This window comes from Microtus oregoni, unplaced genomic scaffold (assembly GCF_018167655.1).
Source record: "Microtus oregoni isolate MIOR12 unplaced genomic scaffold, Mior012 000144F_ref0000341, whole genome shotgun sequence".
NCBI classification, from domain to species: domain Eukaryota; kingdom Metazoa; phylum Chordata; class Mammalia; order Rodentia; family Cricetidae; genus Microtus; species Microtus oregoni.
This window is the reverse complement of record NW_024544794.1, coordinates 1,129,780-1,146,907: the sequence shown is the minus strand read 5'-3', so window position 1 is coordinate 1,146,907 and position 17,128 is coordinate 1,129,780. Positions and strand designations below refer to the sequence as shown.

General features: G+C 47.3%; 1 protein-coding gene across 1 annotated transcript in view; it reads left to right on the top strand.

Moving 5' to 3' along the window:
• LOC121444838 (trafficking kinesin-binding protein 2) overlaps window positions 1–15,508 on the top strand; it is a 57,007-nt gene extending 41,499 nt beyond the window's left edge. Inside the window, exons 10-16 of the mRNA XM_041646738.1 lie at window positions 758–895; window positions 4,071–4,147; window positions 4,923–5,123; window positions 6,037–6,332; window positions 7,602–7,868; window positions 9,874–9,991; window positions 12,048–15,508. Coding sequence (XP_041502672.1) covers window positions 758–895; window positions 4,071–4,147; window positions 4,923–5,123; window positions 6,037–6,332; window positions 7,602–7,868; window positions 9,874–9,991; window positions 12,048–12,726 — 1,776 coding nt within the window. The 3' untranslated portion in view covers window positions 12,727–15,508. The remainder of the gene's footprint in view (window positions 1–757; window positions 896–4,070; window positions 4,148–4,922; window positions 5,124–6,036; window positions 6,333–7,601; window positions 7,869–9,873; window positions 9,992–12,047) is intronic.
• Window positions 15,509–17,128: the final 1,620 nt, after the last annotated feature.

The following is a 17,128-nucleotide window of genomic DNA, read 5'->3' as shown; positions in this document are numbered from 1 at the left end:
CCAGTTTTGCTCTGGGCAGCATTTCCCTCATTTACTTGTCTGCCCACCGACCAGAGCCCACAGTTTTATCAAGGCTGACAGGCGGAATCCCTGGTTCCTCTTTACGCAAGAATGTCTCACACCAGCTTTCTCAACGCAGCCTTGATGTTTGCCAAGGTTGATGGCGTGGCAGGGCCTGGTACCAGTGTTGCCCCAGCCCGCCAGCCTCTGCCCCACCTGCTGGTCTTCCGGTGTTTACTAATGCAGCAGTGAGCGTGGACCATGCATCCGTGTGTGTCCTGGTCTTCTTCCTTCACAGTGGCTTTGCAGCACATGGAAAAGAAAGAAAGAGGGAGGCCTCTGTCGAGTCTCTCAGAATGAGAGGTGGGGTGATGTACGTTTTAGATGAGCACACCAGCCCTGCTGACACACACTACACGTGGGAAGTCTTTTCAGTTAATGCGCTCTGAGCTTTTGCCAGCTGCTGTAAAAGGCTTCCAAACAAGGCATGGGGAAGGGCTTGTTTAGGGTGATGGGACACACTCTCTAGACTCTTGATCTTGTCCCTTGATGGTTTCAGGTTCTGAGAGGTCATGTTCTTATAGCACTTGCCCAAGACAGCTCAGATTCTTAACATGAATGTGGTTGAGTTTGCTTTAGAACTGTTTTGTTGGAATGATTTATACATAAATTAATACCCTCAGGGCTCCTCCTTCCAGGACTCACGGTTGACAGGATTGTCTGGAGAGGTTGTAACTGTGCTGCTTCTCCCCCTCAGCTTCATGACTTACAGGACAGAAACATGGAGTGCCTGGGGATGTTACACGAGTCCCAAGAAGAAATAAAAGAGCTTCGCAGCAAGTGTGGCCCGGCCGCTCACCTCGGCTTCTCGCAGGCTTACGGAGTTTTCACGGGGGTAAGAGACAAGAAGCCGCCATGTGCTTTAGAAGGGGAGAGAAGCCTGTGTTCTGTCTCCAGAGTGCGCTGTGGCTTATGATGCCATCAGGTAGCTAGAAAAGAGAGACCATGCTTTGCTTCTGCTTCTGGGATGCAGTTACTGAGTCAGAATTTAATCTGTGTACCACATCTTCCTTATCACTCGTGTTAAAATGTCCCAGATGATAGTCTAGACTCGCTGCAGTGTTGGAGGTAAAGTCTAAGTGAGCTGGATTTTGATCTGCGTGCCACAGCTCGCCCAAACGAGGTTCCCCTACCTTAGACCCACCACTTAGGCCATGCTTTTTAATCTGTATGTCTGTTTGCTTTGCGTGTGTTTAATAACACATGATCCATCACACGGGTGCAGAGGTCAGAGAAGAACTTGTAGAAGCTGGTTCTTTCTTGCCACCGCGATGTGGATCCTAGGTCGTCAGACATGGAAGCAAATCTTTGCCTGTAGAGCCATCTCCCTGGCTACAACCTTTTTTTTTTTTTAATTTACCCCCATTTAGAGTATGTACATGTCTATGTGCCTCTCATGTGTCGTGTGCACATATGGAGGTCAGAAGATAGCTTGTGGACTTGATGCAGGCTAGGGTAATTCAGGGAGAGAGACTCTCGACTGGGAAAATCCCTCCAGATGATAGGCCAGTGGGCAAACCTGTGGGGTGTTTTCTTAATTAACGGTTGATAGGAGAGGGCCGGCCACCGTGCTGGGCCACCCCTGGGCCACTGGTCCTGAAGAAAACAGGAGAAGTAAATCCCCACGGCCTCTGCACCAGCTCCTGTTCCCGATTCCTGCCCTGACTTCCCTGGCTGCTAGACTCATCATCCCTAAGGTGAAATAGCCCTTGGCTCCCCAAGTTGCTTTTGGTCACAGTGATCTGTCACAGCAGCAGAAACTCTGACCACGACAACTGTCTAGAGGCGTTCTCTCTCTGCCGGGTGAGCCCTGGGCACACTTTAAAGACCGCACCTCTACCAAGTACAAGTTTCTTGGTGGTTTAACTCTACCTAGAGGGTAAGGCTCTTGCAGATAGGAACGTTGAGTTTTTTAATTTGTTAATAAACAGTATTTGGGGACTGGTAGAACACAATTAGAGCGTGCGTGTGTGCGTGGGCGTGCGCTAACATATCTTAACAGTTGTTTTCTTCCTTTCCTGGTCATTCTCTCTGGCTCCGTTCCTTATGCATCTTTAAGTGGGGTCTGGGGATCGAACAAGCTTCCAGGTTTGCGTGGCAAAGGCCTTTGACCACGAAGCCAGATCTTGGTAGACCCCAAACATATCCTTCAAAGAGCATTTTTGGAGCTGGGTGCCGTGGCCTGCACATGTGACCTCTAGAAATCAAGAGGATCAGCTGAGCCGAGCTAACTTCGAAACGAGAGACCCCTTTGAAATGAATGCCTGGATAAATAATGAGGAAATAAACACACAAGTCATAGACTAACAGGCATTGTTGGGAGAACTGGGAAAATCTGACCGGGCTCTGTGGATGGACGACAGTGTCGTAATAACAGACGACTATAGTGCCATTATCGACTATAGTCCTTGTCTCTACTAAACTTTGTCCCTGTCTTTAGTAAACAGAAACTTAAGCACTAAGTAGTCACAGGGATATCTGAGACCTGCTATAAAACAGTTCAGGAAAAACAACAACAAAACCAACCAACCAACAAAAACCACTGAGAGAGGGAATACCAAATATATTAATGATGCATGTGAAGAATACATAAAAATTCTTTGTGCTATTTTGTAGAATTTTATTCTAAGTTTCAAACTATTTTAAAATCAAAAATTAAAGCACAGAATGCTGGCGCTGTAAGTGGCAGGGCACTCGCCTAGCATGCACGAGGTCCCGAGTTCAGTTCCCACACTGCTAAATAAATACACGTTTTAAAAAACAAACAATATGGGTCAGTGCGTAAAGATATAACCCGCCATGACTGACGACCTGAGATCAACCGAGGCCCCAGACGGTGGAAGGGAAAGACGACCCTACAAAGTCACTTCCAATTCCATCAACTACAAAGGGAAACAAAGTGGGGAGGCGTGGGAAACACAACTACCGAATCAGCCATTGCTCCAAGGAACTTTGATAACTGAGAAATGACATTCTGAGTCCAAAGCCTGTGTAGCAAGCTTTCTTGTTGAACTTTCTTGGACTACCAGCCCCAAGTAATGACACAGAGACTTGTTATCAATTGTGAAAGCTTGGTCTTAGCTTAGGCTTTTTCCCAGCCAGCTCTTAATAACAGATTAATCTATATCTGTGGCGTGGCTCGGTTACCTCTGCTCTGTACCATGTGTCTGTCTTCAGTGTCCAGCGGGCATCTCTCATGCACCTACATTCATCCCGATGTCCTCCGTCTGCCCAGAAGTCCCCCCTTTTCTCTCCTCCTAACTATTGGCCTTCCAGCTCTTTATTAACCAATCACGGTGACGCGTCTTCAGACAGCGCAAACAAATGTTCCTCAGCAGACCTGGGTGCCAGATGTGCCATTATCACTGAAGTATCGTGGCTTCTGGACTCTCGCAGGCGGTCAGGTCGGGGATAGATGTACATATCTGTCCTTCCGTCTGTGCATCCCTGGATGTTAAAAGTCAGGTGCTCAGTCCCCGCAGAGCCAGCCACCCTCGGTCCAAACCCACGAGGCATGACATCCATGCCAATTGGATCCTCATCTCTGAGCAAATTATCAAAAGAGTGAGAGAAAGTGTTTGACAGGTTTGCCGTGGTGTGTGGCTGTCAGACCGTCTGTGTTTGTGTCTCTACATACACAATATTGACTTCTCATCTACGGGTCTTGTCCATTGCCACCTTAGAAAAATGCGTCATGAGCCGGGCGATGGTGGCGCACGCCTTTAATCCCAGCACTCGGGAGGCAGAGGCAGGCAGATCTCTGTGAGTTCGAGGCCAGCCTGGTCTACAGAGCTAGTTCCAGGACAGGCTCCAAAGCCACAGAGAAACCCCGTCTCGAAAAAAAAAAAAATGCGTCATGAAAAAGTAGTTGGTTCTTGTTCACGAGTTTTTAGTCTACATTTTCTTGTGTTTCCTTTATTATGTCATAAATCATAAAAATACACACTGTATAGGCTGTTAATTCATTTGAGGGTGGTAGTCACTTTACAAATCTTAAACTCCTTTTTTAGGAATCGTTGGCAGCTGAGATTGAAGGGACCATGCGTAAAAAGCTGAGTTTGGATGAGGAGTCTGTGTTTAAACAAAAGTAAGTACAGGTCACGGAGCTGTCGCTGCGCTATTGCAGTGGACAGTGAGTACAGGTCACGGGGCTGTCACTGCACCGTTGCAGTAAGTACAGGTCACGGGCTGTCGCTGCACCGTTGCAGTAAGTACAGGTCACGGGGCTGTCTCTGCACCATTGCAGTAAGCACAGGTCACAGAGCTGTCGCTGCACCGTTGCAGTAAGCACAGGTCACGGGGCTGTCACTGCACCGTTGCAGTAAGCACAGGTCACAGGGCTGTCACTGCACCGTTGCAGTAAGCACAGGTCACAGGGCTGTCACTGCACCGTTGCAGTGGACAGTGAGTACAGGTCACAGGGCTATCACTGCACCGTTGCAGTAAGCACAGGTCACGGGGCTGTCGCTGCACCGTTGTAGTAAGCACAGGTCACGGGGCTGTCACTGCACCGTTGCAGTAAGCACAAGTCACGGGGCTGTCGCTGCACCGTTGCAGTAAGCACAGGTCACAGGGCTGTCACTGCGCCATTGCGGTGGAAATCCCAAAGAAGCCACAGGCCAGAGTACAATGGTGGTGGAGGCTTGCGAGGCGAGTGAGGTCCTGGGTTCGATCCCTGGGCACTGAGGGGAGAAACGACACTCTAGAATGAGGAGTGGCAGTTAGGAGTGATGCTGCTGTACCATGCAGATTGTCCTCTCAGGTGGGAGCCCTCCTGGACCAAAGTTTATTGTCACCGTTAGTCTCGTGGGTGCCCTCTAGTGGGTGACAGCGACAGAAACGAATGCTTCTCTCCTTGACAGGGTCCAGCAGAAGCGGGTGTTCGACACTGTCAAGGTTGCCAATGACACTCGGAGCCGCTCCGTCCCCTTCCCAGCCCTGCTTCCCATCCCAGGCTCCAACCGCTCAAGTGTCATCATGACAGCAAAGCCCTTTGAGTCTGGCGTCCAGCAGACAGAGGACAAAGCACTCCTGAGCCAAGGGAGCAGCATGGAGACTCCAGGGTAAGCCCGGGTCCGAGCTGTGGGCCTGCATCCCTAGGGGGCTGGCAGACTCACACTCGTTCCCTTGCAGAGGTTGGGGGGCCCATTCCTGCTGCATCAGCTCTGAGCCACCTCCTAATTCCAGAGACCCATGAGGATGCGATATTTTATCATTTATAATCCTCGCTTTCTTTTAAATATTCTGTATGTATGTGTATGTATATATATATATATATATATATATATATATATATATATATGGGATGTTTGTGGCCCAGACTAAATCTTTACACACATTTTTAGCATCACTTAACCTCCTTCCCATCTTCCTTCCCGTTTTCCTCCTTCCTTCCTTCCTTCTTTCCTTCCTTCCTTCCTTCCTTTTTTTTTTTCATCTATTGTTGCTTGCTTTTGGTGGGTGTTTTATTATATAAACAGGCTACCTTGAACTTTCTATGCAGCCCAGGCTACCATCAAAATCATGATTCTCCTGCCTCCATCTTCTGAGTGCTAGATTTCCTGGCATGTCCCACCACACCCTACTCACAGTTTTTTAAGTAATTACATTTTGTGATTAATAGCATGGACTAGTTCATGGCTAGCACTTCCCTTCGTTCAGAGTAAAACAGTGAACCCTCCTGCCCTCGGTGACTCTAGTAATACTTGGCTTTGTGAGTCTCTCACCTGAACATAAAAGAAGACATGCCTGCAGTTTCATCATTAAATGGAATGGAAAAGTTAGCAAGGACAATTGGAAAAGACGTACTGGAATATAGTATTGTGGACGGTTTTGTTTTGTTTTTCTGTATTTCAAATAGCTTAAAAGCAGCTCATTCTTGAGGTCAGTCCATGGAGTAGAAAGCTCTGTAGAAAACAGAGGTCTAGACTGTACACACAACCTACAGTCTCGTCAGCGAATGTGATTTTCCCACAGGAACTCGCAGCCCACCAGCCACCCAGGACCCACTGAGGACAGCGATTTGGCTACGGCACTGCATCGCCTTAGCCTGCGAAGACAGAACTACTTAAGTGAGAAGCAGTTCTTCGCCCAAGAGTGGGAGAGGAAGATCCAGGTTCTGGCCGAGAAGGAAGAAGTCAGTAACTGCGACGCCCCCACAGGGACCCTCGACTCATTCTGCGCTGATCAGTCGGAGACCACAGACCTTGGCAGTGCCAGCTGCCTTCGAGGCTTCATGCCAGAAAAATTGCAAATCGTCAAGCCTTTAGAAGGTAATCATTCCACAGCAGCTTTTAGAAGCTGTGTGTGCGTTAGACGTCCCTCCTAGAATGGAAATCTGTCCAGTAGTTACGAGAGCACTGTGTGCACGAGCTGTCTGTCTGTCTGTGTGGCGGTGTCAGCAGAAGAGGGAAACAGGCTTTTCTTAACGGTTGCTATGGCAAATCACTGATAGCAGTTACCAGGGTGAGCCCAACAGGATGTGATCACTACTACTGCATCTCTTCCTGCAAAGAACTCGACCCAAGGGGTGTCACTGACACAGGGGCACGCGTGCATGCCTGTACTTCTTTCTCCTTCAGTTCAGTTTTATCTGCGATGCAAGTTAAAATCAGAATAAATATCTGACTTAGGAGATCGTGATGGTTCCTGAGTGATTCTCTGATCCTGTGGTAAAAAGTTTCTTATTAGACAAAAGTTTGAGTAGGCCGCCTGTAGGGACTCCAGGTATTGGTTAGAGTTGCCAGTTTCAGGATGACATCCCCATAGTGACACAATTAGGTGTCCGTCTGGTACCCGGGCAAGGGATGACCTTCGTCAGCATCCCGTAGGCCGCAGCTAAAGGGACACATTCTCTACTCTGTCGCCTCCATTTCCCTGCTCCTCTGGGAGTTGAGGGGAAATAGTCATGAGCAAGTAGAGAAGTGCATAAAGAAATCCAAGTTAGTTTCCGACCTAAGTGCCCAGCGTTTGCTTCCGAGTTCCTAGACTAAGCCAGGCGAACCCTGGTTTTCACCACCTGGAGGGGGCAGCCCGCCTCTAAGGTCCACGGCCTCCCTCCTGCCCGAGCAGCCTGGGTCCTGTTAAAAGTGCCTTAGTGTTTTTTTTTTTTCTCTTCTTCTTTAGATGTCCCTTTGAAGACTATCTTTTGAAATAGAAAAGCTATTGCAGGCTAGAGAGATGGCTCAGAGGTTAACAGCACAGAGGTCCTGAGTTCAATTCCCAGCAACCACATGGTGGTTCACACCCATCTGTAATGAGATCTGGTGCCCTCTTCTGGCCTGCAGGCATACATGGAGGCAGAACTCTGTATACATGATAAATAAATAAATCTTATAAAGAAAAGAAAAGCTATCGCTCAGACGTCCAACACCATGTCATTTTCTACAGAGATCTTAAATTTACAACTTTTATCAAAACATCAAAACCAAATAAGTGTCACTGTCTTTATCATTATTGCCATGACTCACAGAACTCTAGCTTCTTAGAGACTGAGGCTCTGTGGGAAATGTAACGCTTACGTCCCCTGCTCATCTGTCCAGGATCGCAGACTCTCCATCACTGGCAGCAGCTCGCTCAACCAAACTTGGGAACCATCCTTGACCCACGACCAGGGGTCATTACCAAAGGCTTCACCCAGATGCCCGAGGAGGTTATCTACCACCTCTCAGATTTAGAGGAGGATGAGGAGGAGGGGATCACTTTCCAGGTCCAGCAGCCGCTTCATGTGGAGCAGAAACCTGCAGCTCCCACGCCAGTAACAGGGATCTTCCTGCCACCCATCACCTCAGCAGGTGGACCCGTTACAGGTGAGACACTTGGCCTTGCACACGGCGCATTGCGTGGTCCTGTTGTGGCTACCCGGCTACCCCTGTGCCATCTTGCTGGCGCGTATACTAGCGGAAGCAAGACAGTAGAAATCTGTAGCATCGCGGACGTTCCTAATTTTCTCCATTTTATCCTACGAGCCTGCAAACTAAATTGGGAAGAGAAATGGATCAGGTCAATTAGTGGTTTGCAAGCCTTTTGTTTTCAGGGCCCTTGATGTTCTTACGAGTCCGTGAGCCTCCAGGTTTATCTATATGGGTTATGTCTGTTGATACTAATTAAGTTAAAATAAAAACTGAGAACTTACCAAAAAAATTAGCTTATTTAAGAATAAAAATTCTCGCCGGGCGATGGTGGCGCACGTCTTTAATCCCAGCACTCGGGAGGCAGAGGCAGGCGGATCTCTGTGAGTTCGAGACCAGCCTGGTCTACAAGAGCTAGTTCCAGGACAGGCTCCAAAACCACAGAGAAACCCTGTCTCGAAAAACCAAAAAAAAAAAAAAAAAAAAAAAAAAAAAAAAAAAAAAAGAATAAAAATTCTCAGCCTGGTCAACAAGAGCTAGTTCCAGGACAGGCTCCAAAAAACCACAGAGAAACCCTGTCTCGAAAAAAAAAAAAAAGAATAAAAATTCTGAGCTGATTGGCAATGGCGCACGCCTTTAATCCCAGCACTCGGGAGGCAGAGGCAGGTGGGTCTCTGAGTTGGAGGTCAGCTTGGTCTACAGGGGAAGTTCCAGGACAGTCAGGACTAAATAGAGAAACCCTGTTTCAAAGAAAACAAAATAAATAAATAAAAATTCTGTTATACAAATACTGTTTTCTGAAAAGTAACTATAGTATACATAGTAAGGAAATGGTCTTGTTTTACAATTTTGCAAGTCTAATTTGTGACTTAGTAGAAGACTCTCTGTATTCAGTCTGTCGCCATGTTGTTTAGATGAACAACGTGAGAAAATACACCCTCATATGAATATGCAGCTAGAACATAAAAAATATTTTAATAGTCTTCAAGAATTATGGATATTGTTTGAATTCAGATAAAAACTTGGTAAATGGTAGTTTCTTAAATAGTTACAGCAATGTGGACTCCGAAACCCTGGCAATGCATTTCATTCTGGGTTTTATTAAAAGTGTTTGTTCCACACTTTGAACATTTGCTCATGCATGGTTTGGTGACCTGGTTGAAAGGCTGTTAGGGTGTTCTCATGCTCAGTCATGGATGTAAGTTTTCCAAAACTGATTTTCACTTGAGGCTTGGTACTAAATATTGACAGCTTTCCACCCCCAAGGAAATGCCTGCCAGATTCCCAAGTCTGACTTACTATAGCTTGTGTGTTGTACTTAGCTGCACAAATGCTTTTCTGTAGGTGACTGTTGTTTGTATCGGGTGCATTGTAGGCAGCGGGGGAATTTAGTGTACACTTCCTGTGTTCACATACTGCATAGCAAAAAGATTGAAGGCTTCATGATAATTTCACTCCATCAGAAACCTTCTTCAGTAAACCTGACTTTGACTAGATAAGGGTGAAGAATACAAGTGTAATCTGGTGTCATTGCCTTGATTCGTGCTAAGGAACCAGAATTTTCACCCATCACTGCTTTTGTGCCGGCATGCAAATGTCAATCCCATCAAAAAAAGAAAGCCTCATTCTCAAATGACCATGAAGTTTTCTAGAGTCAACATGCGATGCTTTAAGAACCAGGAGAGTGACTTGACCTAGGCACCTGCATAACTAGATCTTATTTTTTTAATGTGTTTTTTTCTCATTTCTGAGTTATTTTTAATCCTTTTATTTATAATTTCAAAGTACTGGAAGTTCAGTTATACACTAATCAGTTAATACTAGCATAGTCTACATATATTCTGTTTCCATTTGCTTTCTACGACACAAGGCAGCTGACAAACGCTGTGTTGCTAACAGAATAATGATAGGCCTTTTGTGTTATTAACCTCGTCTTTCTTTTCTGTGTTTGGTTTCCTAAAAGTCTCTGTTTCAGTTGCAACTGCGAACCCAGGGAAGTGTCTGTCATGCACAAACTCCACATTCACCTTCACCACCTGTAGGATCCTACATCCCTCTGACATCACCCAGGTCACCCCTAGGTAAGAGGGCCTGGGAAAGCAGGGGCCTCACAGGTTTCCTTCTTAAGTTCCCAGGGTTTTAATTAGTGTTCTGTAGTCACAGACTGATTGTCTTTGGACTGTTTTGACGTTGTACTTTCCCATTTGATCATAACCCTTTGAAGTAGACAGACTATGCTGGATAGAGAGGAAACTGAGGCACAGAAAAGTCAAGTGACTGAGCCAGGAGCTGACATGTAGGTGACTCCCCTGAGGTTGTTTGTGCCCAAAGTGAACCAGGCTGCATGGTGTGAGGTGCCACACCCCGTCACAAGACTGCCTCCATCCCTGACACACCCGTCACAGGACCTCCTCCATCCCTGACACACCCGTCACAGGACCTCCTCCATCCCTGACACACCCGTCACAGGACCTCCTCCATCCCTGACACACCCATCACAGGACCTCCTCCATCCCTGACACACCCGTCACAGGACCTCCTCCATCCCTGACACACCCGTCACAGGACCTCCTCCATCCCTGACACACCCATCACAGGACCTCCTCCATCCCTGACACACCTGTCACAGGACCTCCTCCATCCCTGACACACCCGTCACAGGACCTCCTCTATCCCTGACACACCTGTCACAGGACCTCCTCCATCCCTGACACACCTGTCACAGGACCTCCTCCATCCCTGACACACCTGTCACAGGACCTCCTCCATCCCTGACACACCTGTCACGGGACCTCCTCCATCCCTGACACACCCGTCACAGGACCTCCTCCTTCCCTGACACACCCGTCACAGGACCTCCTCCATCCCTGACACACCCGTCACAGGACCTCCTCCATCCCTGACACACCCTTCACAGGAACTCCTCCATCCCTGACACACCCGTCACAGGACCTCCTCCATCCCTGACACACCCTTCACAGGACCTCTTCCATCCCTGACACACCCTTCACAGGACCTCTTCCATCCCTGACACACCCTTCACAGGACCTCCTCCATCCCTGACACACCCTTCACAGGAACTCCTCCATCCCTGACACACCTGTCATGGGAAGTGGGGGTCACAGCTGAGGCTCTGAACAGGAAGTGGGGGTCACAGCTGAGGCTCTGAGCAGGAAGTGGAGTGAGAGCTGAGGTTCTGAGCAGGAAGTGGGGTGAGAGCTGAGGCTCTGAGCAGGAAGTGGGGTGACAGCTGAGGCTCTGAGCAGGAAGTGGGGTCGGAGAAGAGGTTCTAAGCAGAAAGTGGGTTCAGAGAAGAGGTTCTGAGCAGGAAGTGGGGTCAGAGCTGAGGCTCTGAGCAGGAAGTGGGGTGACAGCTGAGGCTCTGAGCAGGAAGTGGGGTCGGAGAAGAGGTTCTAAGCAGAAAGTGGGTTCAGAGAAGAGGTTCTGAGCAGGAATTGGGGTCAGAGCTGAGGCTCTGAGCAGGAAGTGGGGTGAGAGCTGAGACTCTGAGCAGGCTGCTCTAAACAGGAAGTCAAATGTTCACAAGTGCTGTGTCCTCTGCACAAGTTAGAGCTCTGGAAAGTTATTACTTAATTTATTAATCTTATACTTGTCACAATCTTTAAAACTCTTGATACTGTGATATGTATATTATCTTTTACCAGTGAAAATGTATTAAACCCTGGTAACATTTGTTCATGAATAAAGCTGATGAAAGATGAGCCCTTCCATTCCACCATGACTGTAAATATATGGTTTATTTAGCTTTTTTTCTTAACTAAGCACAGAATAAGAAACAAGATTTAGTAGCTTTGAAGCTTTTCATCATTTTTAATTTCTTAAAAATACACATTCCTAAGAAGAACTGACAGTGCTGTTCATGGGTACCCCTGTTTTACTGTTGTTTAGGGTTAATACTATCCGAGAAAATGGCAGTTAGCAATTAGACTGGTTTTCAGTGAAATGAAGTTGGAAAGGCTACCTTTAGAACTTAGCTGGTTGGCCATCCCCGTGCAGATGCAGGTTGCTTTCCATACAAGGCTGAGCACTTAGTGCATTTTCTTGATGGAGCAGAGCAAACATTAAGTGCCGACTTGGGGTTCCTGATCCCTGAGCATGCTCCCTCTTTTCTTCCAGCTCCAGGTTCCCGTCACTGTCCTGTGGAGGTGGTGGGAGCAGCTCCTCCAGCCCGGCTGTGAACTCCCCTGCCATGTCCTACCGGCTCAGCACTGGTGAATCCATCACCAACCGGCGTGACTCCACCATAACACTCAGTAGCACGCGGAGCCTAGCCAAGCTCCTGCAGGAGCGAGGCATCTCTGCGAAGGTGTACCACAGCCCGGCTTCAGAAATCCCGCTTCTGTGGCCTCGCCCCAAGGCCCTGGCCACCCCTTCCACACCACCAAACTCCCCATCACAGTCACCGTGCTCCTCTCCCTTGCCCTTCGAACCCCGAGTCCACGTCTCCGAGAATTTTTTGGCTTCCCGACCAGCTGAAACATTCCTGCAGGAAATGTATGGCTTAAGACCTTCAAGGACCGCGCCCGATGTTGGCCAGCTGAAGATGAACTTGGTAGACAGGCTAAAGAGACTGGGCATAGCCAGGGCGGTCAAGACCCCTGATCCCCAGGAGAATGGGAAAAGCCGAGAGGTAGAAACGGGTCTTCCAAAACCAGAGTCTGCTGTTTATTTAAATTCAAGTGGAAGTTTACTAGGTGGGCTGAGGAGGAATCAGAGCCTTCCGGTCATGATGGGTGGCTTTGGAGCCCCAGTTTGCACAACCTCACCCAAAATGGGAATTTTGAAGGAAGACTGAGGCTCAGCACCGACTGACCTCACATATAAATTATTAGCACATGAAGGACAGGGATGCACTGAGGATGGGAACTGGCTAAGGAGAGCAAAGGAAAGTCGAAGAAGGGCTGTGGATGTGCGGAGGGTGTTGTGGGGGGGATGGAGGCATTTGGGTGAGGTCTTTGAGGATGGAGTCATAAACAGGAGGTAGGGACATGAGTAGGTCGGAGACAGAAATGACAGAAATGGAAGGAAGGGTTAGCGTGCTTCTCCAGCTGAGTTTCCTTGCCTTGAAAATGAAAAATGAATAGAAAAACAAATCCAGCCCTATGGAACACAGCAGTAATACTGAACTGCTGGCCCCTCGGTCCCTAGAGATCACAAGCAGGAAGAGCCTGCCTGGAAGGAGAGCCAGGAACAGCGCGGCTGTCCTGGCCAGCGGCTGTCCCAGAGGGTTGGTGCAGCGTTGTCTGTTACTGGGACTGCAGGCATTTTCCCCGCTGATACGCGGTCAAATTGTGTACCCGTCCAATGGTGCGCTCACAACATTAGCAAAATAAGCGTTCTGTCCCTTGCTTCAAAAGTGGAGACTTTCTCGTTTCAGAACACTCTCGGACATCGAGAGCCAAACACCACCCTGATTGCTTTGTATTTGCGATTACTAAAACTTCAGTTTTTTTAAACTTGTATTTTTGTACAACATAACAAAAAATTTAAAAAATAACCATGTGAGCGGGCTTGGGAGGGATTTAGGACGGAAAATGGGGGTAAATGGGGATCAAGAAAGCTCTTCAGGACGTTTCTTCTGGATGATATGGTGGCCAAGGAATGCAGACACAATGCATGTTTCTCAGATTTCCTTGGAGGCCATAAGGCTTAGACCAGAAGTGCAATCAATAGTACTTAGATTATGTTGTATATTTATATCTGTAAATCTTTAAGAAAAGTTAGTCGTAACTAACTTCTTCCAAAGTGTGCTATGCATATTTTTAATGAAAGATGACATGTATTTGCACAAAAATTCTCAGGCACATTAAATTACACACTGAAGTGAAACCCAGGCACTTGCTCGAGCGTGTTTGTCAGATTCCGTTGTTTTTCTGGTGTCAGTGGCACCTGCAGAAGCCGAGGACCTTGTTCATGGCTAAGACAGGCGAGGCCTGGAGTCGGGTCCCGGGATTCAGCAGTGCGTCGCGGGCCTTGAGTTGGGAAGAAAGCTCTGCTTTCTGAGGTGGCCGGCCATGGCTTTGTCTTGAGGGGTCCTTCAGGAAAGAAGGTCACACGTGAGGAGAAGAGGGAACTCTTTGTTCTGTCTGTGAAAGCAGGAAGTCTCTCCCTTGGTCCTCTTGGTGCTTAACTTGCAAATGCTCTGCTTGAGAGGAATTCTTCATTCCCAAGGAAAGTTGCTTCCTTCTCTGTCTCGAGCCTCCTCCCCAAGAAGAGATAAAACCCAAATCTACATGATGGTAAAGGACACATAGGCTTTCTATATTTCTAGAATTTATAAAACTTTTCTAACTAAATTTCTCAGCCACCAAGGGTGGTCACCTTTTGCCTGGTCTAGCTGCTGTCAACAGATCATCACGCACACGTCCACAAAGGACTCCAGGTTAGCAGCAACCTTGCACAAACGCATTCAAACAAGAATTTCTTCTAGTGTTTCAGTTTCCTAAATAGTCCAATGCATTTTTTAAAAAAAAATTACTTTTCTTGTCTCTAACTGAGTGCCTCCGTCAGCAAAATCTCCAGGCTTTGAAGAAAGGACACGTCCATCGCTTGGACCTTCACAGCTTCTGAAGAGGAGCAGGAGGAAGGAGGGAAGCATGGACTTGACAGGGAGGTAGCGGGTTCATAGATGTCACATAAATCACTCTAAGTTGGGCTAGCCATTGTGAAGTTGTGTTGAGAGTTCTATACTTCTGTATACTCAGTGCCTGAGTGACCGCTGGAGGCAGGGTGGTGCCTTAGCACCGAGCGAGCAAGTCCGGTTAAAGAAATCCAGATGGGTTTTTGAAAATTAAATTGATTTTTTTTTTAATGTTCTAATGGTGATTTTGAAGTTTGCACCTAAAATTATTTTTGGTACTGAGAACTGGTTAGACCAGGCTGTCTCTAAAATGTAGTAGGACCTGGAGCCTTCCCACAGGTTCTTCCTCCGTGGAACTATTACGCTCGGATACCCTGCTCGTGCTTTCAGTCTGTTTACGGTACCGGCTGGTGTGTTCTTTGATGCGCACATGGGGAAACCCAGCTTTCTCCTTCAGGATTTTCTGATTATTTCTCAGGTACTTCTGAGTGTCCTGTCACCGATTAGGAGAGTCTTCTTAAGCTCAGAATTAAAATTGCCCTGAATTTTGGAGATCCCCAAATCTTATGTAAATAGCCTTAGGTTTAAATCCTTAGACATTCATGACCAGTGTTAGTTAAGTAGCTTTTGTTTTGTTTTTCAGTCTTGTGACCGCCCTTGATCTGACACAAATGGTCAGAGTCTGTCGTGGGAAGATGTTGGAGGAGGCTCCCAGGAGCCTCGCCCATAGTGAAGGCACGCTTTACACAGTATTCAAGCTCCTAGTCATAATCAGTAGTGAGAGCTTCTCACACCAGGTTGACAAGTGGAGCCAGGGCTGCCTGTGTCTGGGCCACCTCTGCTGTCAGGTGTGGCCGCAGGTATGGCGTGGGGCTCCGGGGGCTCCAGGAAAATAGCCTTGTGTCATATCTGGAACCTGACTTTGTCAAATAGCTCTTAATGCACCTTCCTTTGCTCTATCAATTGTAAATCGGATAATAAACACAAGTAGCTTCTTACATTGTCCTGTGTCTCCCTGTGATTTTTGTTTCAGTCCTATACAGTCCAGCATGAAGTCTTTATAGAAAGCATCCCATATTTGTTGAACTAATACCAAAAAAAAAAAAACCCAGATCATTAATAGTCAAGGAGTAAGCAGCTCTTTTAAATTTAAATTAAATTATTTTTGTTACTGTGAGGATCGTCTTGGGGGTCAGAAACAGTCTCCAAGAGTCACTTCTCTCCTTCAGCCACGTAGCTTCTGGGTATCAAATTCAGGCGGTCAGGCTTGGCGTCAAGTGCCTTTTCCCACTGATCCACTTGCTGGCCCGCAGGTATTTTTAGATCTAGACTATGCCACATCACGATAGCTCCGTCCCAGAGTGACACCAATCAAGGATAAAGTCATCACTAAGCAGACAGTAAGTGCGGCAAGGTTCAGAAATGACAATGCGGTTCTTTCCCTGTAGTTCACTACCCTCTGATTACACAGCTTCTCAGGCATTGTTTCTAAGTGTAGACGCTGTTGGAATTGATACAAAGGCTCACTCAGTGTCCTCATCTCTGCTGTGGTCCTGGGGATCTGAGCTAGGGCTCACGCGTAGGCAAGCGTTCTACCTCTGAGCTGTATGTCCCCTGCTAACCATGCAGTGGTGGCTCACACTCAGGAGGCAGGCAGATCTCTGTGAGTTCGAGGCCAGTCTGGTCTACAGAGAGAGTTCCAGGAGAGGCAAGGCTATACAGAGAAACCCTGACTTGAAAAATAAAAAGAAAACAGAAAACCCCAAAAGATTAATTGTGCTTTTATCTCATTTCATTTCACTTTATGTGTTACTGGTTGTTTCTGAATTTGCCTTTTAGCTCTATTGAGCCTAACACGGAGATACTCCCCGTGCCTAGGATGGAGCCTGGCATTCAGGCAGAACACATGTAGGTTGTGAGCTTCCAGCTTCTGTGAACTATGGGATGTGGGGCCATCACTGAACCAGGAGTCCGTGGATTAGAATCAGCCTTGATTTAGAAAAGAAAAACAGAATAGTAAGCGAACAGGTATCGTTCGTGAACCTTCATTAGGCATCTTTTAGTTGAGCCGTGGAAAAATCAAAACGAATAAGCAAGCAAATGTTTAGCTTGGCTGTTTTCGCTCTTTTGTTTTATTTGGCAAGATCTACTTCGTTTAGGAGGGAGAAAGAAATCCAGGACAACATGCAGCTGACAAATAGCCCATCCCTGCGGACTTCCACAGTCAAAGGCTAAACTTCAAGGAAGGATACATCCACTGTAGAGTTCTAGGATTTAGAGAAAACGGGGGAAGTTAAAATCAATTACAAAAGCCTGGGGCCTGGCTGTCTGCCACTTGGACCCAGGTGCTGATAATCCCAGTGCTCTGGAAACGTGTCTTAAGCATCTTCCTGGCTGATAATGAGATTTTAAAAAAAATCTTGCATAAATTCCCTGCCGCTGGGAACGGCCCCTGATTTGCATCTAGGAAGCTTGAACTGGCTGCTTCTCCAATCTTCTGTTAAGAGCTGAGTGCTTTGGGCCAATGAGACGCGACCATTCTGTTTCCATAGTGATAAAAGAAACAAACCTCCCGCCATCTCCCTACAGCAGGCTCTGTCAAAGGACTCTGGGTAGA